This window comes from Camellia sinensis, chromosome 1 (genome assembly GCF_055761805.1).
Source record: "Camellia sinensis isolate YWXY chromosome 1, ASM5576180v1, whole genome shotgun sequence".
Lineage (NCBI taxonomy): Eukaryota > Viridiplantae > Streptophyta > Magnoliopsida > Ericales > Theaceae > Camellia > Camellia sinensis.
In genome coordinates this window covers 240346273-240373165 of record NC_138961.1, presented here as the reverse complement: position 1 = coordinate 240373165, position 26893 = coordinate 240346273, and the positions used below count along the sequence as shown (strand labels likewise).

At 33.0% G+C, this 26893-nt stretch overlaps 3 protein-coding genes across 3 annotated transcripts; 1 reads left to right on the top strand and 2 right to left on the bottom strand.

The window, feature by feature from the left end:
• Positions 1-9322: 9322 nt before the first annotated feature.
• Positions 9323-19366, top strand: LOC114319023 (putative pectate lyase P59). The gene is made up of 5 exons (XM_028265996.2): positions 9323-9702; positions 15200-17425; positions 17815-18526; positions 18621-18863; positions 18986-19366. Exons 2-5 carry the CDS (start codon positions 17292-17294, stop codon positions 19208-19210), a joined length of 1314 nt encoding a protein of 437 aa, XP_028121797.2. The 5' UTR covers positions 9323-9702; positions 15200-17291; the 3' UTR covers positions 19211-19366.
• PIN8 (Auxin efflux carrier family protein) lies at positions 12085-15267 on the bottom strand. Its single transcript, XM_028265997.2, has 6 exons — positions 13546-15267; positions 13012-13186; positions 12805-12890; positions 12542-12699; positions 12397-12473; positions 12085-12310 (listed from the first exon to the last, which is right to left on the bottom strand). Exons 1-6 carry the CDS (start codon positions 14051-14053, stop codon positions 12244-12246), a joined length of 1071 nt encoding a protein of 356 aa, XP_028121798.2. The 5' UTR covers positions 14054-15267; the 3' UTR covers positions 12085-12243.
• Positions 19367-21132: 1766 nt separating the features above from the next.
• On the bottom strand, positions 21133-26689 carry WRKY72 (WRKY DNA-binding protein 72). The gene is made up of 5 exons (XM_028265995.2): positions 25802-26689; positions 25483-25566; positions 22651-23223; positions 22303-22416; positions 21133-22196 (listed from the first exon to the last, which is right to left on the bottom strand). Exons 1-5 carry the CDS (start codon positions 25886-25888, stop codon positions 21405-21407), a joined length of 1650 nt encoding a protein of 549 aa, XP_028121796.2. The 5' UTR covers positions 25889-26689; the 3' UTR covers positions 21133-21404.
• Between the last annotated feature and the right edge of the window lie 204 nt (positions 26690-26893).

The following is a 26893-nucleotide window of genomic DNA, read 5'->3' as shown; positions in this document are numbered from 1 at the left end:
GGTAAGAATTTATACAAATTTATAATTAAATCTGGTACTGTAAGACAGATTTTAGTATATGTTTAAAAGCTTATTAAAAATTCTATATTAAGCCAAATCTGGTAATTTCTAACTAAAATATGAAATTTGAGAAGTCTAATTTCATACTAAATTTTTAGATTGTGGATCTGATTTATAAATTTGAGTATGGAATTAATTTAAGAAAATGTGATAAATCGGTGTCATAAAAATTTCTGGGAATTTTACAGAATTATTTACAACTTATTTTTGGGAATTTATTTCTGAAAAATGACCCAAACATATTTATCGAATATTCTGTACATTTCCACGAATTTTAGAACTGCATAAATAATTTATTTATAATTTTTATTACCTAAGGTATAACCTGAAAATTTCTAGACAGGTTTAAGATCATGACTTTAATTATTTATTCGGATAAAAATCAGTTATTGTGTTGGTCCAATTCATCAAATATAGTAAATTAGTAATCCATGTATGGGTGTATTGTGGTTTATTTAATATTGTGGTAGTCTAATCTTGTAAATTAAAGATCCATGCACGTGTGTGACTTTGGTTTATTTTCTCTGTATCTAAATTATTATTTCATACCATGGTTTAAATAAATTATTTATTTAAATGCTGTACATTTATTTATTATTGTGTGACATGTGCAATATTTTATGTTGGGAATTTTAATGAGTTGATATAACATCAATTGTGATTAAAATTTGGAATTATTTGTGAGTAATATCAAAATTAACTGAAATGATTAACGGCATATACAAAGTTAACAATTGACGGTTAATACCAGTTGTTCGGAGTGAGTCTTGGTTTAAAGACTGTACGGAATTAAGGGTTGACGGTTAACACCGGTTGTTCAGGGTGAGCCCTGGTTTTGAGAATTCTCACGTAAATTGTGTTGCGAAACTCTAAGATGGCACGGGACTTATTTGAACCCTTTTCGGTATTTGGTTTTGGAATAAGGGTGGATGTGCTGGTGGCACACAGGGAGGTTACGTACCCCTGGCAGACCGTTTCCTTGGGGCAGACCACGGATGCCACTACTTGGGTATATAACTCCGGACGTGGGCATCCCTGGTAGTTACGGTTGGTAACACTTGAATAATTGACCAAGGGAGGGTTTCAAATTAACCGTTGCCATGCTTAGTGGTTGGTAAGTTAAATCTCTTTGGTGAGATTTCGAGTGTCACTTAATTTATTAAAATTATTGAAATTATTTTAATGGTTGTAATTTATGCTTACAATTATATTGTCATCTCATGTTTATAATCTCATTAATTTTTCTCTTAAAAGGAATGGTAGGTTGGTTATGTTTTCTTACTGTGTTGCAAAACTCATGGCATATATTTTTGTTGCCCTGGCGTTTTATGCCAGGTCTTGGCGAGAAAATAATTGAAGCTGAAATGGAGTCGACGCTAACGTAGAGCCTTGGCTGACCTGAAACCCCGAGTAGAGCCGCGTAAATTATATTATGTTATATAATAGATATTAAGGACTTTGTAATTTCATTTGATGTTGTATTTGGATAATTTTAAGTTTTTATCTATTGTTATTTGGGCGTTTGGTTATGTACGAGAATTGGATTACCCTATTAAGATGTCAACTTTTTAGTTTATTAAGTCATTTTGTTTATATAATTTCCCTTGAGAAAAAAAAAAAAAATTTGGGGCGTCACAACATGGTATCAGAGCTCTAGGTTAGAATACCTAGGGACAGTGGGAAGAGGTTTAACCTCAATTGAGGAGTAGTGTCATGTGTTAGAAGGAATAGAATTATGTTACTCATAGTTTATAAGGGATTTATGCTTATCATAGTGACTATCCTTGTTTGATCCTAACTAGCTTGACGCCAAATTTGTCGGATGTAAAATCATCACTTCTCTATCTTCATTGAACCTTTCTAATTCGACAAAGTATTGCCTTAAGATGATCAATTGGCAATTTTTGACCTATGTTTATTGTATCTTGTATGTTGTTCTCTTGAAAACCGGTTGCACTCTTTCAATCCTTACAGGGTGAAGAATCTTAGGTGTTTGGTTTGAAATGTGTATGGCCAAACACAATTTCAATTCAAATATCTAGTTTGGTCACCAGCTCCATAATCTTAACCCTATTAAAAGTTCAAAACTATCATGTCATCCGACTGTACTGTCTGTTCAAATTCCATTTGAATTCTTATGCTAGTTATGCTATTGTCGTAGCCACGTCATACCCTTTCTTCTCTACTATAACTGTGTGAATCTTGGGATTAGAGCTTAAACGATTAGAAACACCTATGAGTGTAGCTTCACTGCTTAGAAGGTCAAACTCGAGTAGATCTCGTATGCAAATCATGTGAACTAGGAGTCTCAAGTTTGCATTTAACTTACCTGCGACTCTAGATGATCTAAGACTGTTGGTTCAAGTTTTCCAAAAAAAAAATATATATATATAATAATAATAATAAAAATTAAATTAAAAGTTTTGAGGAGTCTGTTGTAAAGGTGATGATTGGTGTAGTCACTCCAATTTTTTTTTCGCACCTGAGAGCATTAGTATAGAATCCTTAAGGATTATTTGAAGGGGATTAATCTGAATTTGAGTTAAGCGTCACGCTTAAGAGAATAGACTTATGTGATCTACATTACCCACGTGTTTCGGCCTATGGTTAGAAATAACTTTGCCCTGACTAGGTTATATTATGATAATGCTATCTGTTTTGCTAATTAAAAGACATCAAAAATGAACTTTTCTTCGCCAACCTTAGGACGTTATTCGAATTTCTGGCATAATAACATTGACTCAGGAGAACATGTTTCAGATTTATAATCGTCGCGTCAGGTGTTTCAACTCCAAACGATTTAACGATCACTTACGTAGGGGAGCGGGTTTAATCCTGAACGAGAAGTATTGCGCATTAGATATATATACTTATATATATATATATATATAAAGGGAGGGTCACTATTATTCTTACGAGTTTTGTGTTGATCTTCATTTTTCTATCTCATATGTATAACCTTTGGTTGATGTCGTTCATCTTCAAGATTAAGTCGTTACCATCTTATTTTCAATTCCACTATCGTTAAAATTGACAACCTTTTTGCCTTAATTATCCTATCTAGTACTAGAATTTTGTAAACAGTCGCAATTTCTTTACTCAGTAACAAATCTTGGATATTTATTTTGACACACGTAGGGCCAACGTAGTTTCAGATTAGATATTTAGTTTAGTCACTTCCTCCATGATCTTGATTACATGAAAGTCCAAAACTATAATATCATTCATCCGATCATTATGTTAATTGATATTGTTATTATAACCACTTTGTATTCTGTTATCCTTATTACTTTTGTACCAACCTTGGGCTTAGAGTTACCAGTTAGGACTCTTTTGGTGTGACTCGTTTGTAATCAAAACCTACACGACGAAAATTTCTATCAACTAGTCCTAAAACTCTTGGTTATATGTTTTTCATCGTATTCCTTCACATTTGCAGTGTGTTAGATCACTAAAATTGGTATGCAGACCCTTACGAATTGTTGGCATACTTGAATTCTCGAACCTCGAAACATGAAAATGTTCGACATCGACATCATCTTGGACACAGATTGATTGTCCATACACCAAGTCGTAATTAGTGGCCACCAGAAGAAGGAAATGACTTATACATTCGATGGAACGCTGTAATTGTTTAAGGAGGACAGACTAGCCTTCTGACCACAACGAGTTGACGAATGACACCAGCAACCTACAGGACAGTCAACATGACTAATCCTTAACAAGTATGCGAATGTTTTCTCGAGCAGAGGGCGTCACATTGAAGCAATGGGGTCATTATGATGAGCAGTTTGAACGTTTTGCGAATCACAAGATCTTGGTACAACCATGTGTGTTAGAGGACCTAAACATGAGGCAAAAGCATTGAATCGAAGATGAGAGAGGATGTGAACGAGTTAAGACTGGAAACTAATAACATAATAGTAGAGTTCGCCTATTTATTACCCACAACTTTTCAAAACCAAGAACAACTTAAATTTCGAGGACGAAATTTTTTTTTAGGGGGATAGATTGTGAAACCCCGTATTTTTATATAATAAAAATAATATGTATATTTTTAATTTTCTTAAATAATTATTCACAATATTTTGAATTTAATAGTCTGTATATTTTTATACTGAAAATTTATTCAAAACAAAATAAAATAAAATATTTTTGACTTTATATTATTACTCAATATTAATTTCTGAACCGTATGATATTTTTATTATATTTTTCTCTATATTTTTTTGGTAATCAAATTACACTGAAACCGTATAATTGCTGTACTAAAACCCAATCAAAAACCATGGGTTGCTACCCCAGGTTTTCTTGCATTCCACCTGCAACGTGGTGAGCATGTTGATGCCATGCCACCAAGTGTTCTATTTCTCTCTTTTTTATTTTTATTTTATTTCTTTTCATCTTCCTCACCTTGCTCCTCTTCTAATTTGATATCTCTCTTTCTCTCGGTCCTCCCTCTCCCTCTACCTCTCATTCTCAAAACTCTCTTTCTCCTTTATCTATGTTTTTCCTCCTCCCCCAACCTCCATAGCCATGGCCTCAACCCATACTATCATCATCCGAAACACCAACCCGCAAACTTCACCACCATTGGCGCACCGTCGGACCGCCACCACCACCATCACCTATTTCCATTATCATCTAGAACCACCATTCACAAAGTGTTGCAGGTGAAGAAAGAGAAAAAGAAGGAAGATGGAGGAGAAAGAAACAAAGTTAGAGAAGTTTACTTTGAATTTCAAAAAGTTGGTTTTCGGCTTACTTTCGGCATGCCAAAACCATCCATTCCGGGAAGAATTGAGAAAAATGGATCATGTAAGATGAAGTACGGAGTAAGTTGAAGAGATTGGCGAAAGAATGAAGTAAAACCGTTAAGAATTAAGAAAGTTATGGAGTCCGAAAGATGGTTCGAAGAAATGTCCGAGACGGTAGGAAAATAATCTTATTTTTGGTCAAAGTTTGGAGGTCCGACGGCATGCAAAAAGAGACGGAACGAGGCGTGTGAGTAGTGAACCAAAAACTAGGCCGTGAGGTGAATCCAATGACAGAAAAATAAGATAAAACGGAGTTACGATGAAGAAGATACAAGTATTTGAACTGGGGACATTGAAACCAAATTTCTGGGTCTCTTCTGTTCGTGCATGCTACGGCTTTGGAGAAGATGAGCTTAAATTTTATCCTATGTTTCTCGGCCCATGCTGCTACGGTGCACCCTAGTACCTTTAGGTTAATCGAGTGGCCCTATGACTTTGGGGATGACCACCCTTAGGTTTTTCGACGTGTAGAATCCATTTTTGGGGTTAGATCTTGCAAATTCTGAGTCTAAGATGATGATCAACAACTAAAAGTTCTAAGAGAATCCAATGGCAGATCAACGGTGAGATCGCGTCCGATTGATGTGAAATTTTAGCGAGACGATCATGGAGCCAGGACAATCATATCTTACGATCAGAATCATAAATCAAATTCGGACGATAAATCGTTAACAACCTAACATAGTAAGAAAACTCTCATAACCGTCTCATTCTTTTTAATTGTTAAATATTTAGATTTGTGTTCATATGTTAACATAGCTAAAACTTTAGATAAAATTTTGTTTATAGTTGTATGTGAATTTGTGATTGGTATGTTAAATATTTGAAGGTCATTTCTTTATTAGTAGCCTTAAAATCATGATATAATCTTGGATTTAGACTTGCATGTGTAATTTGTGCCATTAAAAAAATGATTAAAGATTTTATTTGGTTTGATTATATAACTCTTCAATCTGCTAGAAACTTGTACGAATTTTTAGACAATTTTATGCTCAAAATTTTGAAATGATTTCTTCTACAAAGTTGTTGAGAATGATGTCTAGTTCACCCAGGAATTTTCTTAACAATTATTGAGCTTGGTAAGAATTTATACAAATTTATAATTAAATCTGCTACTGTAAGACAGATTTTAGTATATGTTTAAAAGCTTATTAAAAATTCTATATTAAGCCAAATCTGGTAATTTCTAACTAAAATATGAAATTTGAGAAGTCTAATTTCATACTAAATTTTTAGATTGTGGATCTGATTTATAAATTTGAGTATGGAATTAATTTAAGAAAATGTGATAAATCGGTGTCATAAAAATTTCTGGGAATTTTACAGAATTATTTACAACTTATTTTTGGGAATTTATTTCTGAAAAATGACCCAAACATATTTATCGAATATTCTGTACATTTCCACGAATTTTAGAACTGCATAAATAATTTATTTATAATTTTTATTACCTAAGGTATAACCTGAAAATTTCTAGACAGGTTTAAGATCATGACTTTAATTATTTATTCGGATAAAAATCAGTTATTGTGTTGGTCCAATTCATCAAATATAGTAAATTAGTAATCCATGTATGGGTGTATTGTGGTTTATTTAATATTGTGGTAGTCTAATCTTGTAAATTAAAGATCCATGCACGTGTGTGACTTTGGTTTATTTTCTCTGTATCTAAATTATTATTTCATACTATGGTTTAAATAAATTATTTATTTAAATGCTGTACATTTATTTATTATTGTGTGACATGTGCAATATTTTATGTTGGGAATTTTAATGAGTTGATATAACATCAATTGTGATTAAAATTTGGAATTATTTGTGAGTAATATCAAAATTAACTGAAATGATTAACGGCATATACAAAGTTAACAATTGACGGTTAATACCAGTTGTTCGGAGTGAGTCTTGGTTTAAAGACTGTACGGAATTAAGGGTTGACGGTTAACACCGGTTGTTCAGGGTGAGCCCTGGTTTTGAGAATTCTCACGTAAATTGTGTTGCGAAACTCTAAGATGGCACGGGACTTATTTGAACCCTTTTCGGTATTTGGTTTTGGAATAAGGGTGGATGTGCTGGTGGCACACAGGGAGGTTACGTACCCCTGGCAGACCGTTTCCTTGGGGCAGACCACGGATGCCACTACTTGGGTATATAACTCCGGACGTGGGCATCCCTGGTAGTTACGGTTGGTAACACTTGAATAATTGACCAAGGGAGGGTTTCAAATTAACCGTTGCCATGCTTAGTGGTTGGTAAGTTAAATCTCTTTGGTGAGATTTCGAGTGTCACTTAATTTATTAAAATTATTGAAATTATTTTAATGGTTGTAATTTATGCTTACAATTATATTGTCATCTCATGTTTATAATCTCATTAATTTTTCTCTTAAAAGGAATGGTAGGTTGGTTATGTTTTCTTACTGTGTTGCAAAACTCATGGCATATATTTTTGTTGCCCTGGCGTTTTATGCCAGGTCTTGGCGAGAAAATAATTGAAGCTGAAATGGAGTCGACGCTAACGTAGAGCCTTGGCTGACCTGAAACCCCGAGTAGAGCCGCGTAAATTATATTATGTTATATAATAGATATTAAGGACTTTGTAATTTCATTTGATGTTGTATTTGGATAATTTTAAGTTTTTATCTATTGTTATTTGGGCGTTTGGTTATGTACGAGAATTGGATTACCCTATTAAGATGTCAACTTTTTAGTTTATTAAGTCATTTTGTTTATATAATTTCCCTTGAGAAAAAAAAAAAATTTTGGGGCGTCACATAGCGCACGTCCTATTCAAAAAATTTTGAACCAATAAGTTCTATTTAGTAAAACTAAAAATATTATTAATTTTTTTCAATTTTTAAAATTAAAAACATTATCAATTTTGCATCGTAATGTTCTAAATAATTGTTTCACTAACTAATGAAAAAAAAACAAAGTGTGATATCAAACATTTTTGTCCTTCTACTTATTAGTTTGATCCAATTATCCAATAAAACCGAGAACATTAATAATTTTTCTCAATTTTAAAACTGAAAATATTATCAGTTTTTCATTTTTAAAGTTTTTTTCCTTCCAATTTTGCACATCAATATTCTATCATCATTCTCTTTTATAGACACAATTTTTTCAGTTTTGCACAAAAAAAAATTCATTTTTTTCATTTTTTTTTTTTGCACATATTTTTGTTTTAGTTTTTTCAATTTGGAAGTTGATGTTTTAAAATTTTGAAAACCAAAATAAATATCAAATCATCATATATTGTTTATAGATATTCATAAATGATAAACAATCATTATTTGAAGGGCAATTTCGATTATTTAAAATTTAATGGAACTTGAAGGTCAAAAAGTTCTTAGTTAGGACTTAATAGAGTATAAGTTCATAAATTAGGACTTGTGTGTAAATGTCCTTTTAAAAAATTACAAATATCCCTTTATCAAAAAATTTTATTTAATAGAATTAACTAAAAACATAAGATTCTTGATGTTTTTCTATACAACAATAAAATTACCTGAATTATTGATTAAAATAAAATTTTAATATTATTAAAAATTGTTAATTAACTTGATAATTTGTTAATAAAATGAGCTATTTGTTTTGAAATTAAAAATTTCAAGGGAGGTGATGAAATTTTCAAAAAATTAAATATAATAATTTATATTTTAAATAAATTTCATAAAGTGTATTTGTAATTTATCTAATTGGCCTGAAGATTTAATTTAAATAATTAAAAACAAAAACAAAAAATTTAACGAAGAGGGGGAGGGGGAAATCATACAAAATAGGGGGAATTTTTTTTTAAAGATTTTATAAGATAAAAAATGTATAATATTTTTTAATAACTAAAATCCTTTAATGTTTTTAGAAAAAATTTAATTGACTCAGAAAAATTTAAACCCCACTCAGAAAGGTTTCAATCCTGGCATAAAGAAATTTATCTAATTTTATAATAAAAAAAAAGTTCTCCAATATAATCATAAATAAATTTTATCGGGAAACGTTAACTAATAGAAAAGAAAACACTGCTGGGATCCCAGTGGGGTGACCCAGCGAGCCAAGGTTCTCTCCTTGCAGTTTCATACTTGCGCTCGTCCTTACAGACTTTCGGGTCTATTTTTAGGTCCAATTTTAATAATCTGAACCGTTCATATTTTATGATTTATTCAGTATATCATACCTGTAAAAAATCAAATTGATCGGATATCAGAAAGCATATATTCGGAAAACTGTTTATTAAATTCTTTAAAAAATAGTTTTTTGTTCAATTTTTCGAACACATACTTTCTGATACCGATCAATTTGATTTTTTACAGGTATGATATACTGAATAAATCATAAAATATGAACGGTTCGGATTATTAAAATTGGGCTTAAAAGTAAACCCAAAAGCCTGCAAGGACGGACGGAAGTACAAGAACTGCAAGGAGAGGATCCTCATTCGACCCCAGCACCCACCTCCACGTGGGAGCTGTGAGGACAAGGTTAAAAAAAAAGGAAAAACCAATTTTCAGCCAATCAAAAATTAGTTGGGAAGGGGGTGGTGGGTCCCCACTGGCGTCCAAGGCATTTTTCTAGAAAAATATCTTAAATCTGTCGTCCTGCACAGGGTTGGATAGGGCTGTGATTTTCCCAAAAAAGAACCCTATGCTCTAAAATAGCTGCACAGGTGATGATCCGCCAAACCAATCTTCTCTGCTCTACGGTCTGCACTCTGAACTTCAGAGTTACTCTCTCTCTCTCTCTAGAATTTGATTCAAATTGGAGCATAACCAGTTTACTTGTTTATTTGTGGAGCTTTTAGGAGCCAAAGATTATCAGTAAACTTGGTAAGAAAATATAAATGGTGTTTCGTTTTATTGCGTAAGTATTACTATTATGTATACTATCTATTCATATGGGTACAAGCGTAATGGTGCGTTTCTTGGAAATTTCAGTGGAAAATTAAGTGATTTTGACTATGTTTGTGCACTGAAATTATGGACAAAGTATATAGTATTTTGGGTTAATCCATTCAGAGCATAAGTAGGCTTAAAATTAGGTTTATAGTTTTATGCGGATATTAATTCACATGATTGTGTTTGTTTCATGAACTATTTGAATCAAATCCATTTTGTCTGCTATAAAGTTGATAATTAGCATGCTAGTTCTTTTGTAATGAAGATGAAACATCACATCTGTCAGTATTAAAATTTTTATGTGGCTTAATTTGATGGGATGAACTTGCAGTCTTCGTTCCAAAAAAAAAAAAAAAGCTTGCAGTCTCTGTGTCTTCAAATTCTATAAAGCTGGTCTCAATCCATACTCATTATCATGTCCAAACAGTCTAAATTGATATTGGAGGGTATGGTCGATACAACAGGAAAAAGCAAGCAAATTATGTTGACTTCTACTAGTAATGTAAAGGAAATAATAGTAAAGTTAGATTGATATTTGATAGTGAAGGATGCTCAATTGGGACATATATTTGATTGAGTAAGATGTTATATTAAGGAAAGATGCCAGAAGGGGTGGAACTTTGTACAAAAGCTATATGAGATAAAAAAAAATAAAAATAAAAAAGCTCAACTAAAAAATTGAGTTCGCCTATAGAATATACTCTTAGTTTAATAGTTCTAGTTGAAACACAAAAATTGATTACAAGAAAAAAAAAAAAACAAAAAACACTGCCAAATCACTATATTGATTCATCAATTGACAATATTTCAATTTAGCACTTAGTTGTTGAGCGGTCAGTGATACTCTGTGCAGAGATGTTTTTGTCTTGAAAACTCGGGGGCCATGTCAGGCATATCATAAAACTAGAATTTCTCTTCGAGTATCATCTGGTAGTTAGAGGTTATTAGTGAAACCCATGAAGATATTGTAATACGCACAAGTGAAGTGACACTGAAAACTGGAAATGTGAAAGAAAATCTCTGCATATGCAACAATTAGACTCTTTTAAAGTAAATAAAAAAGTCAAATGATTTGAAGTTTTATCATTTTGATTACAACTTGATATCCTAATAGCTTTTTTTGTGTTGAAATAAACTCTAATGTTGACTTCTGCATTTACTGCTGTTTAATGCTTATTCTTTCTCTACCAATCTATATCTTGTGAAGTAACCTTTTAGGATGGTTTAATAGGTCAGTTATATGGTAATGGGGATAGCATGTCATGTTGAATGATTTTCTTCAGGCAGTTTATTGAACAAGGAAAGCATGATATAGGGGATGGTTTTCTTCTTCTTTTCTATAATCTAAGGTGGGTCGGGGTTGGGAGAAAGGGAGTGAATTGGAGCAAATACGAACTTTAGTTTTGATATTTGATTTGATTGCTAGATATTTCTAATAGTTTTCAAATGCTGTGAAGATTGTTTTGAATGATGGTTAGCTCATTGACGAGAAAGTGAGGCTTACACCAACTAGCATACATTCTTTTAGTAACAAAAATTGTTCATTTACTACTTTCTAATTTATTAGCACCTAAGAAGCATGGACACGGATATGTAACATGACACAAATACAACACAGACACGCTGACACGTTAATTTTCAAAAAATTGCAAGACAAGACACGACACGTGCGGAACACGCATGAAATATATAATTTTATTTATTTATTATATGTTATATATATGAATATATCATTCAAAGATAATAAAAAATGTAACATAACATCAATTCCTATAAATTTATATAGTTTTTGTTTTATTATTGTATCTTAAGTTGTTTTGTTTAAACTTATAATTAGTTTCACATATGCCTAATCGATAGACACGTGTATTTAAGCGATTGACACGTGTGTTCTCCAAATATCCAAACAGTGTCCGGGTCTTTAAACCATTTAAAAAATAGGATACGCTTTGAAAAGTGTTGGACACGTGTCCTAAGAGTGTCCAAAGAGTATCGGTGTCCGACACGGACACGACATGGACACGACACGGATACGTCACCTTCTTAGAAGTGCCCATGTTTCTTAGATTAGCGCATTCCTCATATGCAGAGTGATTTTCTGTGTTAGTTGTAACAATAAATTGTTTAATCTGATAAATCTATGATTCAGTTTTTGTAATTATCATGATTCATTTGTTGAATTGTTAGATTTTTTTTTTTTTTGCTGGAAATGTGCACATAGTTAAATAGTCTCTCTTACGCGCCAAGGGACAGCAGCACATCGCTGCAAGGTATTGCATCTATCACTTTACATCCATTACAATCCAAAACAGATGCAGTAAACTTAGATGAATATATTCATATAAGTTAAATTGTTTTATTGGAGGATACATTTATTTATTTATTGGTAGACAATTTATCTCAGTACTAGCGAAAGAACTTCGAATATGAATAATAACTTCTAAACAATCCATTGTTAGTGCTTTCCTTGACTTATAATGCAAGCAAAAAGTAGTAGGCCAATGCTATAGGCAGGGAGATGAGCATGCCAAAGATTACCCTACAACCACAACAAAAGCAGATTCCAATATCTAGTTTAGCTTCAGGTATTGTCAAAACCTTGAGAAGCAGAAGGATATTATTTACCCGGTGCTCAAGATGTCTGGATGTACGTTATACTCTTTGGCAAATACAAATGGAACGATTCCTTGAGGAAGAGCTGCCTGCATCATGAAACACATTATTAAGTTTTCTATCCCGAGTGTAGACTACAGAAACTATAGTTTTGCACCTGAACAATTGCCACTCTAAACAATGTTCCTCTTAATCCAATAGCGACGGCGGGCACTGCCATTAGGGCAGGACCCCCAACAAACTTAATTGCCATGGCTAATACAGCCATTCGGGTTCCACATGCTATTATGCTAGCTTGTGATGCCATGAAAAGACCTGTTAAGAAGCAAATTTAAAGTAGTTTAGACATGGTATGTTGTTTTATTTTTCTTTCCCACAACCCATGGTATATCAGTAGGGAAAACTGATTCTTGATCATACCTAAGCTGAACATCGCCATTCCAAGCCCTCCATCTGCCAATATTGATATCGATCGATCAACAATTTTTGGCAATTGCAATCCCCACCTGCAACACATTCAACCATATTGCTGATGAGTCACAGCAAGGCTAAGCAAATTACCTGCAATTCTGTTTTAAGCAGAACTTTGTTGTGACTCTAAGAAACCTATGACTTTGTGATGCTTACCTGAAGCGTATGCTTGCCCAAACAAGACCTAACACGGTTGCATGAGTATTGGGGTTGACTATGAGCTTCCTCCCCACTGTCAAAAGAATAAGCATAATTTTTGTTTTTCTAGGAGTTGTGATTTTTTCTTCTTGCCCTCCTTCTTTTGGTTGTGCTTCTTGTGGAGCCTCCAGCTCTACATAGCATAGAAACCATGCATTCCAAATGAGGTGAAAAAGAACAAATAGATTCGTGATGTGTAATACACAAATGATAGTGAGGTGTAGTAACTCAAATCCATTGATGTTATAACATTATTTCTGAGAGTTTGTGGATGAGAATTGGTAGACATGCATGACAGCAATTAAACGAGGGAGAAACCATAAATATGATGGGCCCATATTGGTACTCTTTGCTGACTAAAGTTAGTGCACCATTGTTAAATTCAGTCGAGATGTTTGAAAGAGAATTTGTTATATGAGAGGAGACTATTTACTTTATAAAAAAAATAAGGTTTAGAATATATTTCATTGGATGTGAATGTAGTGTATGTACCAGCAACTTCAGTTGGTGGTGTTGTATAGGCTTCTTTCATTGCATTGACCTCGAACAGAAACAACAATAGGTTGTACCAAATTAGGCTTTGTAATACAACTATCTGGGTAAGGAGCATAGCTGCTTCATCCCCATACATGGCTCTCAGGATTGGAATTCCCAGGATCAAAGTGTTAGGTAGTGATGACAGAGAGAGCCCCGTTATGATCCAATTCAGGTTTCCTCTAGATCTGATTTTTGTGATTACTGCCAATGCAAAAAAGGCAAAAAGTTTTTGAGCGAAATCAGCACATACAAGTTTCACATTCATTTTGTACGGGTTGTTTGTAGAGATCACTTGGAACGACAGCAGTGGGATTGAGAATCTTGCTACAAACTTGTTGATGCCTGAACATTGATCTGGTGTGAAGAGCTTCCACCATTTGACAGAGATGTAAGCTAAGATCATGGCGACATATAAAGGGATGGTTGCTGCCATGACATGGTAGACGTCTGCAAGGGAAATCATGATAGCTACTGGTTAAAGGGTGGAAGATAATTATTGCCTTTTCAATTCTTGTGTGGAACCTCGGTGATAAGGCTCTTGTGCCATGTTTGTTTCCCTGTTGGATTATAAAGGGAAAGTCGGGAATTTTACTTCTATTAAAAGCTTTCTTAATAGTTTTTCTCAATAACCAGAGCACGTTATTTGTGTCAGTGTACAAAAGGAATCATGCTTTCATACATATATTCTTTCAATAAATTTGATTGTGGCTGTTAAACACTAATTGTAAAGATGGTAATCATACAATTATAAGGGGTTCTATCTGAACAAAAAGTCTGGGTATTTTAACCATAAGTTAAAAAGTTGATTCCTGTTTTCTTCATGTGGTTATGTACTTTTGGCTTATTGGTTCTTTTGGCACACATCATAGGCTGATGTATCAACCTAGACATAGTTCAGTAGGCTTTAATTTTATAAATTCAATTTTAAAAATGGAAAAAGAGATTCATTTCTTTGTATTTGTGTCCTAATGTATGTATGTATTCCTTTCTAGTTTTCTTTCAGGAACAAGTGGTATAGTGTTTTCTCGGTTGTATAATCTGCAGTGCCATGTATCTTGCCAGATAGTGTGACTCTTTAATTGTATTTTATTTTTGAAGTACAGAAATTTTAATTTAGCAATATGACCTTACCAATTTGAATGAACAGTTTGTCAAGTTATCAAAAGAGAAAAAGGAATGAAGTTTGTCTAGTCGATCCGGATTTTTTTCACTTATTATGACACTGTCCTTCCATTTTCCTTTAAGGTTTTGCTTGAAAGAGTAAAGCAGAATAAAGAAGTGAATTGCTATGGAAGTAATGGAGATAATTGGTAAATAACAGAGATGAAGGAAGAATTTTTGCTAAATATGGTCTAAAGTGTGAGAGAATAAGTGCTGCTGGGAATTTGCTTTTTGTGATGTGAAAACTGTCTACAACAAAGATCTAATGCCTCTTTTTCAATTTATTTGTCGTTTTTATGGGACCGTAAAATTTTGTCTGCCAGATGTTTTCAGTGACCACCATTGACATTAATTTCTGTGGTGGCAAACGGTCGATCTCTTTGCTAGTGACTGGCAGTTTTCTACCTCTAGTGACATGGTTTTAATGTTAAGTGGTGTTTGGATGCAGGTGGGGGACTCTTTTTTTTTTTATCAGGTTTCTCAGTGAAATTTCATCTGGTGAGTTGAAGGAGAGTTGCAGGGTGGCCAAACACCGCAAAATTAAAGTGTTACCTTTTTCACTCGAAGGAAAGTGTATTCTTCAAGAATTGTCTGCACTTGGAATATTAACTTATGCTGATACAGGACTACATTTAAAGCGGTATTTTGGTATGGTTGTATATACATTTGTAATAATTAGGTAAGGATGTCATTTCTAGTAACTGAATAAGTACTACCGTCTTTACATACAAAATTAGAACTGTGTCAAGGTGTATAGTTCGGGATTTGGGCATTTTTTGAATTTATGACCATCTTACTTTTTCTCCTTTATACTGCCTAGTTACAAATGTGGGTAAAAACTAAAAAAATAAGATACGAATATGGTCTAGTATGTCTATAAAAAATAGTAGTAGATGACATACAATAATTTACAAATCAAATGTAAAAAATAATTAAAGTATTTTTGTAATGGTCAAAAAAAGAAACTTAAATAATTTTTTTAATATTTTTGATAATTGTACAAATGCCTTATATTTTTTCCGCTTGACTTATTATCATCCATATTTTCCTCAACCTATTCTCGTAGCCATAGAAATTGCAAGGCCGGTTGGTTAAAATTGTCTGTTAGGATCCTCCTTCAGTTACCACTGGAATCTTTAGAATGGGCTCATGATTGTTTGAACAAAAACTTGCAAACAGTATGCTTTTTACAATTAATTTATCTGAACTCGAGAATTTGATTTGTTTTGGAGTTTGGTTTTTTTTTTTTTTTTTATGTTTGTTTGTATTAAAAAGCATCCGAACTTATAAAAGTGTAGTGTAGTGCAGTGCATAGGACAGCATCTTGACTCATAGTACAGTACTGTTGTATTGATGGAAGGCAAGAATGATTCATTTGTTTTCTCTGTGTTTGAAAACACTTTATATGATAGTTACATATCAGAAACAATTTCTGTTGGTCAACTATATTCAAAACCTCAACTTCTACAATTGGAATCTCTTCTTCAGATATGTTTTTCTATTAATTTGTTTTTTCCATTATTCTTCCTCTTTTTCTTACTTTGAAGTTTTATCACTTGAGAATCCAAAGAAGTGAGCTTAAGAATTAGCACATTTCTTTCCCTGCTTAAGTTTTCAGATGTGATCCTCTCTCTCAATATTTTTTTGTTTTGCCAAAACAACTCATCTAACTTATTTGTGCATATTTTCTCAGAAAAAATTGCCAGATATAAATTGCAGTTTTTGACATTTGTATATGGGGAAATAATTCCATTTCTTGTACCCTACTATATTATTTGAAAATTGTAGTTGCTTTACCATTTTAATTTGGATGAAGGTATATATGAAACGTTGTATCCAATTATAAAGAGACATATATAGAAATTTACATGGGCTTCTCCAATTCTTTGAAAGTATTTAAACAACTCTTGTATATGGAAACAATTCCAACCTTACGATAATTTTTTTTTTTCCTTTTATAGGGGCTAAAAGTTGAACGAATTGAATCATGGTAGAATCTATAGACCCGAATAGCACTTCATTCTATATACAAGATTAAACATACCATTAAAATTTAAAATCTCCCCTAAGTTTTTTTATTTATTTTAAATTTATTTATAAATTTGAAATAAAAACATGTAGATGTAACTATTTCACAATTGATTTTGAAAGGGTCATCATCTCCATGCCATAAATGTAATAGAAAAGATTTGAATCCAGTTCCTAAATATACGTATATATATCTTTTTTTTTTTTTTTTTAAACTATCTTTGGTAAAGACTGATTCAAAGGAATTTGTTAGCGAATAACAATGGTTGACAGTTTAAAAACAATATGGCCTTCCTTATTCCCGGCTCAACATGTCTTATTTTAGAATCATGAGAAACTATAAAAACTGTTGTTCGACATCAAAATATATCTACCACTTCCATTTCAAAGCGATGCTTGCCAATAAGGTGAGGTGGTTTTGATCGATTTTGGTTTGGTCTATTAAAGTCCGATCCCATAGCACACCAGGGGTTCGGTCCAAAATAGACCTTAAAAACCAATACTAGTTTAAAATGGAGCTAGTCAAGCTCACTTGTATCCTCATCCTTTTTTTCTCTTTTGCTGCATTCATTCCCACCCTCTCTGCTGATGAGGTTTTGCAGAACCAATCTGAAGAATCCAAGGCCGTAGAAGTCGCCGACGAATGGTATGTGTATGAGTCCAATAACAAAAATGTTACCGATACAAATAAATCACTGAACCAATCACCAATACTTGCATAAAATGGATGTTTGCTTCTGTAGAAGCGATCCCCTGGTGTGATCGGTGGTTTGTGTATGTGATTTATTTCTGTGTTTGTAGCATTTTTGATCCACCAACCACACAAAGGAAATGACAAGTCTACATTTCATATGGAAAAATGCTATCAAATCAATCTATTTTTTTTAAATGATCCACATAAATCACCGATTGAATAATCAAAATAGGATGCATGATAGGCTTATGACCCGGATTGAACTTGTTAGAATTAGAGACAAATTCAACGTTTTTACATATAATTTTTGTTTGTATATCATTATTTTCCATTGCTCACAGGGCATTAAATGAAAACGAGACCAACTGCACCAAATTGTTCACCACACCAAGGGTCACCCATGTGTCAAGCAACATCACAAGGAGAGGCCTAGCACGTAAGAGGTACACAGGGCCATGCAAGCCCACCAATCCAATTGACAAGTGCTGGAGATGCACACCCAACTGGCATAAGGACAGAAAGAGGCTGGCAAGCTGTGTCATCGGATTCGGCCGTAAGACCACCGGTGGCAAGGCTGGTAAAATCTATGTCGTCACCGATCCTTCTGACAACGATGTCGTGAGCCCGAAGCCCGGAACTCTCCGCCACGCCGTGATTCAGAAGGAGCCGCTGTGGATCATATTCCAACGCAGCATGACAATCAAGCTGAAACAGGAGCTGATCATGCAGAGCCACAAGACCATCGATGGCCGTGGGGCTAAAGTACACATCGCTTATGGTGCTGGTTTTACCATCCAGTTTGTCCAGAACGTCATCATTCACAACCTCTACATCCACGATATCGTGGTTACTAATGGCGGCATGATCAGAGACTCAGTCGATCATGTTGGTCTTAGAACTGTGAGCGATGGAGATGGCATTACGGTCTTCGGGTCCAGAAATGTTTGGCTTGATCATCTCTCCATGTACAGATGTGCTGATGGCATCATCGATATCATTGAGGGATCTACTGCTGTCACCATTTCAAACTGTCATTGGACAGATCACGATAAGGTAACTTCAAATTAACATTCATGCATGACAAGTATTGATTTTGAACTTGACTGACATTAAATTTGTAAATTTTTTTCATGGGGATGGTGTGCAGGTGCTGCTATTTGGTGCCCGTGATACAAACGTTGAGGATGACTATATGAGAATTACAGTTATATATAACCATTTCGGAAAGAGGTTGCACCAGAGAATGCCGAGGGTTCGATCAGGATTCGTTCATATCATTAACAATGACTACACTCACTGGAACATGTATGCCATTGGCGGTAGCCACCATGCCACTCTCATTAGCCAGGGCAATCGTTTCATTGCTCCACCCAGGCCTGAATTTAAACAGGTACTACTTACTACCAAATAAAATAAATGGTACAATAAGCATGACATTAATCATGAGTTTGAAACATTACTAATAAAGATTAATCATTAGATGGGCCTCACTTTTTATGTTTATTTCTACAGGTTACCCATAGGGACGCCCCTGAGTCAGAGTGGAAGAAATGGACATGGAGATCAGATCAAGATCTTTTCTTGAATGGAGCCTTCTTTGTGCAATCTGGAGATGCCAATGGGGCCAAGCGAATTGGAGGCCTTGACGTTGTTCAAGCAAAGCCAGGCAGAGCAGTTAAGAGTCTCACCCGCTTTTCCGGTGTGCTAGGTGGTTGCAAAGAAGGTGTACCATGTTAGGAACAATTTTTGTGAATGCCATGCAGTCACCTCATCTGTATTAAATTTAAATTTATTTATTTTTTAAATTTTGCAATACAAAATGAAGGGGATTGAGGAACAGTGCTGTTTTATAGCTATATCTATATATATAAATATGTGTGCGTATTTATGCAATATTTTGTGGAATGGGCAATGATGGGAGTAAAGATGAAGTGAGGAGGAATGCAAAACAGTAGCCAATCAAAAACAATTCTATCATTTACATTGGCTTTCCTGATTTATTTAATTAATTGATTTTTTATTTTTTTTGGTAAATAGTATTATCTAAATGTATATAACCCAAAAATAGAAAAAATAAGATCAAGAATTTTGTAGGGGGGATTTTTTTTAAAATCCCTTATATTAAGATTTTATTAGATAAATGACCTATAATATTTTTATAATAGTTGAAATCCCTCAACATTTTCATAGAGAAAATCGACTTAAAGAGATTTCGGCACTGACTCAGAGAAATATGATTACATAAAAATTTCATCGAGAGATCTCAACTAATAAAAAAAAAATCTTGAATCTCTCCTATTACATGAGGTTGGAGAGTGATATTTCACTAATTTTTTCATTTTGTAATGCAGTAATTCATTTCATTAATTGGTTAAAAGGGTAAAACTAAAATAAGGCTAAAAGGCCAAATTTTATCTAGAAAACAAAGACAAAATCATTAGAATTCGTTCTAAATCGACTCGTAAACAAAAACAAACTTGAATAAATCAAGCTTAAACGTATTGAGGTGGGTACTTGAACAATCACAAATGCTTCCCAACAATTTTAAAAACTAAAACGGTAGTAGCCTGTTGTTTTACAAAAACAAAAATGAGGCGAGACTTTTAAGCAATTCAATTCGTGTACTCTACCAAGGACATGTAATTATTGAGAAGTTAATCAGGTTTTCCTAATTTTTTATAATGGATTTGTTGGAAATTTACACTCAGCATTTTTCTAATTTCTAATATTATGAGTTTTGATGACCAATAAACGCTTCGCGCTGCTTATTTTAAGTTGGAAATTAATAATCTATAACCAAAATTAAAAGGAGGTGGATCCCCTCCGGTTCTTAAGCCTAACATTATATTTAGGGTTGATTAATTAATTTTTTTACTGAGTATTTGAGGTTTACTTATTTAGTTTTTTTGTTTTTTTTGTTTTTTTGTGTGTGTGCTTATTTTCATTTTTAGTGAACTTTTAAAAAAAAAAAAATTTAAGCTTTTAGATTCAACTCGATGAGGTGAATGGAAAATTTTTTAAATTCAGAAAAGACATAAATAAGTAAAAAATAATAATTTTTTTGGGCTTATTTTGACCTTTTCAATTTTTTTTTAGAATTTTTCAAAAAATTCTGTAGTAATTACCGATATGTAGCCCTAAGTTGACTTTGACTCGATTAATTTTGAATATATGTAATCATGTCTCGCACATACGAAGTAATTATCAAAAAGTAACTTCAATGAAAATGAATATTGGAGAATGGAATCGGATTTGAAACTAATTCTAAGTTGTTGAATTATTTTCTTTTAAGGGAAAATGGTGTGGCCTATATGGATTCAATTGCACATAATTGTTAATCTCAAATTTTCTCTTCTTTTTTTTTTTTTTTTTGGGGGGGGGGGGGGAGTTGGTGTTGAATTTTGGTTCCTTTTTAATAAGATTGGAAAGCCTTGCATGTTATTTGGTTTTAATCCATATTGATGCATGCATGCTTTTCACCATCTTATCAATTTCAAGTAAAATGTGTGCTTCCCCAAGTCTTCAATTAAAATCAGCATGGTAAATCATGAATGTGGAAAAATAAAATCAAGTTGCAAATTCTGGCTAATGACATGGCTCAAAAGTGTGCCACAAATTAAAATTTCATATAAATTTTCTGTTTGTAAAGCACTGACAAATACAGAAACATATCACATTTATTTAAGCAGAAACTTCATTGGTTGCTAGATAATTTACATTTCTATAGCATAGATTGAATGTGAATACAAAGCAATGACAGCATGGGACAGTGTCCCTCATCCAAGATGAGTTGCCTTTTCCTGCTTTCATGGCTTTGTCAACACATCTGATATTCATAGAACTCCATGTATAACATTTAAATCTTAAAAATAGAAGAAAAAAAAAAAAAAAAAAAAAGTATACACTCAACTGTCAATATATCAAAAACCCATCAATTGATCTGATCCCTACTATCAGCCGCGGATACAGAAGTGTTCTTAGATAAAGAAAATGGCAATGGAGGTTGTTGTTGTTGTTGAAGCATTAAATTTCCAACTTGTGAATTCAAAGATCGGTTCAAGTAACTTGACGAGCAAGCTTTCCCATTTGGGTTCAGAGGATTAGAATTAACGGCCTGAATGGTCTCACCCTTTCCATTTATAGATGAAATCGCAGCAGCGATCGCCGATCGGAAACTCGGGTCAGATGTGATTGCCTTGGTCAAAGTCTCTGTTAAAAACTGTTGATCAGAAGGACCTTGTTGGTTGTTCTTTTGATCTGTGTAAGAAGGTTGATAAAACCCAATATTGGTCTTATTATTGTAGGGCAGTGTACCATAATTGGGATACCCATTGCCCCAAACAGTTGGTAAAATGTTGGATTCAGAGGAAGAGAAGCTGAGACCTGTGGAGGAAAATCTTGGGGCTGAGGGAAAGCTTGAAGAGAACGTGTTGAAATGAGTGGATGGAGTTGAAGTTGAAGTGAGATCTAAAGTGATTGTTGGGAAAGGCTGTGAGGATGAGTTGGGTAAGTAGAATTGTCTTGTTCTTGAAATTGAATTGTCAGAGAGATTGAAGTTTAGACCTGGTTGTTGTAGTTGAGAGGTTGAAGAACCCGACATTAACATGGAAGCAGCGGCAGAAGTGGTGGAGGCCATGGCGGTGGCTGAAATCGGAAGTGGGTGGTTGTGGGTTCCCTCGTAGGTTGTGATCAAGATCGACATGTCATCAGCGCATCGTTGCACCTGAAAATGAGAAAAACAGCAGCATCGTGTCATGAATTTTTATTTCCCCTCCAAACAAACACCAAACAATCATGTTTTCTTCCTGAAGTTTAATTTGAATATATACCTGTTTTCTAACTGGGCATGATGGTGCAACCGTGCATCGATAGTATGCTCGTGGGCATGGATTTCCTTTTGCAATTTTCTGCCCGTATTTCCTCCACTGGCATCCATCATTCATCTGTCAACCAATTCAAGTTTGTCACTACGACAGAAGATTCAAAAAAACACTCTACAATCATTGAAAAATCCAATCACTCACATTTGTTCCTATCTATAGATTTCTTTTTGTTTTTTATTTTTAAAAAATAAATAAATAAAAGTTCTTGTTTATAACATTTTTGTAATGGTATAGAAATTATGCATGACATTATTTCATGGTCACATTGGTACATGAAGGATTAATTGTACTCACAGTTGGAGTGTCACATCTAGCTCGCACAGAAACCCTAGCTCTCTTCAAACTTGATTGTTGTGAAAGTTCATCATCTCCACTTCTCATCGTCTTCAGAACTTTACTCGGTGGCCATGTCTCCCCTGCTTGCTCTTCCTTGTTAACTATTTCTTCCAAGCTATTATCTTTGCTCTGGTCCGACGTGTGATCAACACAATCTGATTTAGAATTAGACCCTTGAAAGTTATAATCCAGTCCAAGTTTAAGATCTTCATTCAACTGTTCATGATCTTCTCTTGTCTTGCTGGAGCTGCTGGTGTTAGTGTTAGTGTTAGTGTTAGTGTTACTGTCTCTTTTCGGCTCACTTGGGCTTCTTCCAAGGCGAAGAGATACAAGTTCTGGTTCTTCAATATCATCTTCATGAATACGAGAGAGATTGTCATTCTTCTTCTTGGATTCGTGTTGAATTGTGTCGATGAAGCACGTTTGAAGGGATTGGTAATCCTTCTCTATTTGCTCTAACATCATCTTTAATCTTGCATTTTCTTGTCTCACTTCTGTCATCTCAGCTTTTGCTGATTCAAGTTCATCGTGCTAGAGGAACAAAAAATGTTATATATAAGTTAATCAATTATGGTAAATTCAAATGTATATTCCAAGTTTCCAACATACAATCTCACAAACCAGAAAAGAACTAGAGTATATATAAGAAAAACATATTTAATTTATGAGAAGTTAAAGAATTCAACACAAAAAAAAAAAAAAAAAAAATGTAATGAAAGACATCATTTACCTTTTTTTACTTCGGCTAAATAAAGAATTTAGTCCACAACTTATCTAATTTGTGTTTAAATGTTCCAAACACCTCCTTCCTTTCAAATTTTATAACTGAAAAGAGGTACTTTGGTTGAAATTTAGATAAAATTTGGATAGAAACAGAGTTGGAACCATTTAGATCAATTAAATTGACATAATCGAAATATTATAAACCAAAATGAAACATAAGGCATATTTTAAGGACAGACAATATACTTAACCATTTTTACTTTTGTGATCTGCAATAAAATTTAAGGCCTATATCAATCACTTGGGAAAGATAATCCTTCAATTTAATGCTTCACTTATATCAATTTATCTAAAACTTGCCTAATGATTCAAACATCTATATAGAGTTGATGGGCTCTGAAGACCTAGGGATCCTAAGGTCACAAGAATTCAAATCAAACAAATTTTTAATACACGAATTCAATATTCTTTTGGTAAAAAAAAATGGGCACAAAAATTTGAAGTCATCACATGGCAAGATTAATTAGTATATTCAGATTCCTAGAGCATTCAACAATGAGATACCAAGAAAAAGGGTAATCAATGGCTTTGGTCAATTATAACCTGCTGATAAATAAAATTTGAGACAATTTTTGTTGATAAATGTTAAGGTTTTATTTTGTTGCAATTGAATCGGACTTTATCCATTTTGTCTAACTATTTTTTACATATTATATTACCACAATGTTAAAACAAGTTCTTGATTAAGGCCCTTCTTATCTTTTTTTTCAACGCACATAACTAATTACAAAATGGATTACAGAATGCTATAGTCATATACATCAGACACGCCACAGAAAAGGTTCACTTCACCATTATGTTCCGTGATTATGTGTCCATATAATTATTGTTCCTCGTTTTTTTCTATCAATCTGCTTGCTACCTAAATTATGAAAACATGTAAATTTATTGTCTGATTTCAATAATTTGTTTAGGGTCTGTTTGAATAGAGTGAAAAATATGATGACGAATGAAAAAAAATTCAGGTTGCGTTTGGTAGAGTTTTGTAAATATGATTTGACAGTATGAGTTGTATTTTGAGTTTGTGAGTTGTGGAATTATGATTTGAGTGTAGAAAATTTGTTTGGTTATGGTTTTTGAATAGAGTGTTGAATTGAGTTTTGAATTGTATGTGGAATTGAGTTTTGAAAGTTTGATGTGACATGCGAAATAAGAAAATTTGTTTGGTGATGAGTTTTCAAAATAGTTTTCAAAACTTAATTCAACTTATAATTGATAATCAAACACACAACTCATGACTCGATATCCGTATTTTTGATCAACAGTCATAACCAAACTATTTTTAAAATACTCAAATAAAAAAATAATTTTTTTTCAATTAATTGTTTTTAAGTAATTTTTTTGAATAATTTTTTTTTTTCAAATAACTTTTATGTCAATTAATTTTTCCGTCAATTCATTTTTTAAGCCTATATAAACATTAAAAATATTAAAAATATTTTAAAATTATTTAGAAAATTAAAATATTAAAAATATTCCGAAAAATAAAATATTAAAAATATTCCGAAAATCAAAATATTTTTATGAAAAATAAAATATTAAAAATATTCCTATAAAATAAAATAAAATATTTAAAATAAAAAAATAAAAAAAATATTTAAAATAAAAATTAAGTAGGTTTTGAGTTTTGAAAAGAGTTTTGAGTTGTGTGTTTGGTTATGAGTTTTGAAAAGTAATGATTATAGTTTAAAATGAGTTTTGAGAAATGAGTGTACAATTATAATTTGAAAGTTGCAACCAAATACCACACTCAAATCAGTGGTGGAACTATGTTTTGAAATCTAAACCAAACAGAGCTTTAGTTTCACACGTGCATTTGGTTAAGATGAATTGTTTGTGAGAAAGTAGTAAGAATATTGAGACGATAAGAACAAGCTAGAGAAGAAAAAATATATATGCTGCAGGAAACTAAAAGCCAAGTTACAAAGGCCAAACTTTCGAGTGCATTTTGAGGTTTAGTGAAGATTGTTTCGTGTCATTGTAACAGCAAATTCTGTGTTTAATTACCTCTTTCCTAGTGCCTGAGCTCTTGAGGTTTGGTGAAGATGACTTTGAAGTGCTTTCTTCACAGAATTGTCCTCTTGTTCCACCCTGAAAACATGTAAATGAAAATTTTATGCCATTGATCTTCAAAACATTGATATACAAAGCACTTTCTTTTTTTCTTTTTTCTTTTTTTCTATTACAATTAGTAGAAAGGGAATAGGAAAAGAGAAAATTGTATTACTCAATAATAAAATTTGAACTCAATAAGAGAGTATCTCAACCACCATGTTAGAAATTTTACTAGAAATTCAGAAAGAGAGAGAGAGAGAGAGAGAGATACCCTTTTAGCCTCTTCATGGATGGAGCCATCACTTTTTTCTTCTTGAACTTCAGACCCAGAGGTGGATGAATTCAACCTAGCCATCATAGCTTGGACAAACTCTCTTTTTTGCCTCTAAAGCTTTTCATAGATTGCCCATCTATGTTTAGGTTCTTATAAAAGAACCTAATGAGATTCTGACTTGGTATAAACAAATTGAAATACAAGTGCTTGCCTTTGGGCCATTACGCACACACACTTAAAAATGTCAACTGCCCAACTATACACTCATTTAATTAAACAGAAAATTAAAATATTTAAGACAAGAAGAATTCAACTTCAACGTTCGTGACAGAGAGATGAGCATTTAGACTACATAGAGAGATCAATGGACCCGCATTACTCGGCAACCACGTTATATAGTATACTATATAGTACCCATTCTTTGAAGCTTCGTACAGACAAAACAAAGTCATATGACAACTGGTCAAGAGTCGCCATGGGTGACTCAGGCAGGCCCGGCTCTGTGAGGCAAGGTCATCGAGGCTGTGGTCTTGAGCGCTCAAATTTTAATGAAATTGAGGGGTCTCTTAATTAATTTAATTTTTATAGCATTAGTAAACTCAAAAATAATTATCCAATCCATTTAATTTAAATTCATAATCTAAGCCAAATGGCTGTTGTAGATTGTGTAATCTTAATTAGTAATTTTACATTTATAAATACGAGAAGAATAGTGTTTAGTTGGTTCAATTTTTACTTGATCTTATAATTTTAAATTTTATTTCATTTTTTTTTTTTATAGATTATGTGATATTTTTTCTTATTGTAAAATGAATTTTGTTAAATTATAATTAATAAAATCACATTTTTAACTTTTTGAATTCATATAATGATTTCTTCATGTCTTTCATACATAAAACTTTAGTGATTCTATATGCAAGAAGAACTTTTATGGGTATTAGTAAATAAATAAATAAAACTTCTTATCAACTTCTCCACTAACTTCTTTTTGTATGATTATGTATAAAAAGTTTCATTTCAAAAGTTTGTCTAAACCCAAACAAAGGAGAAGGATCTCTTTCTTGACTCTCCTCCTTGACTCCATATTTG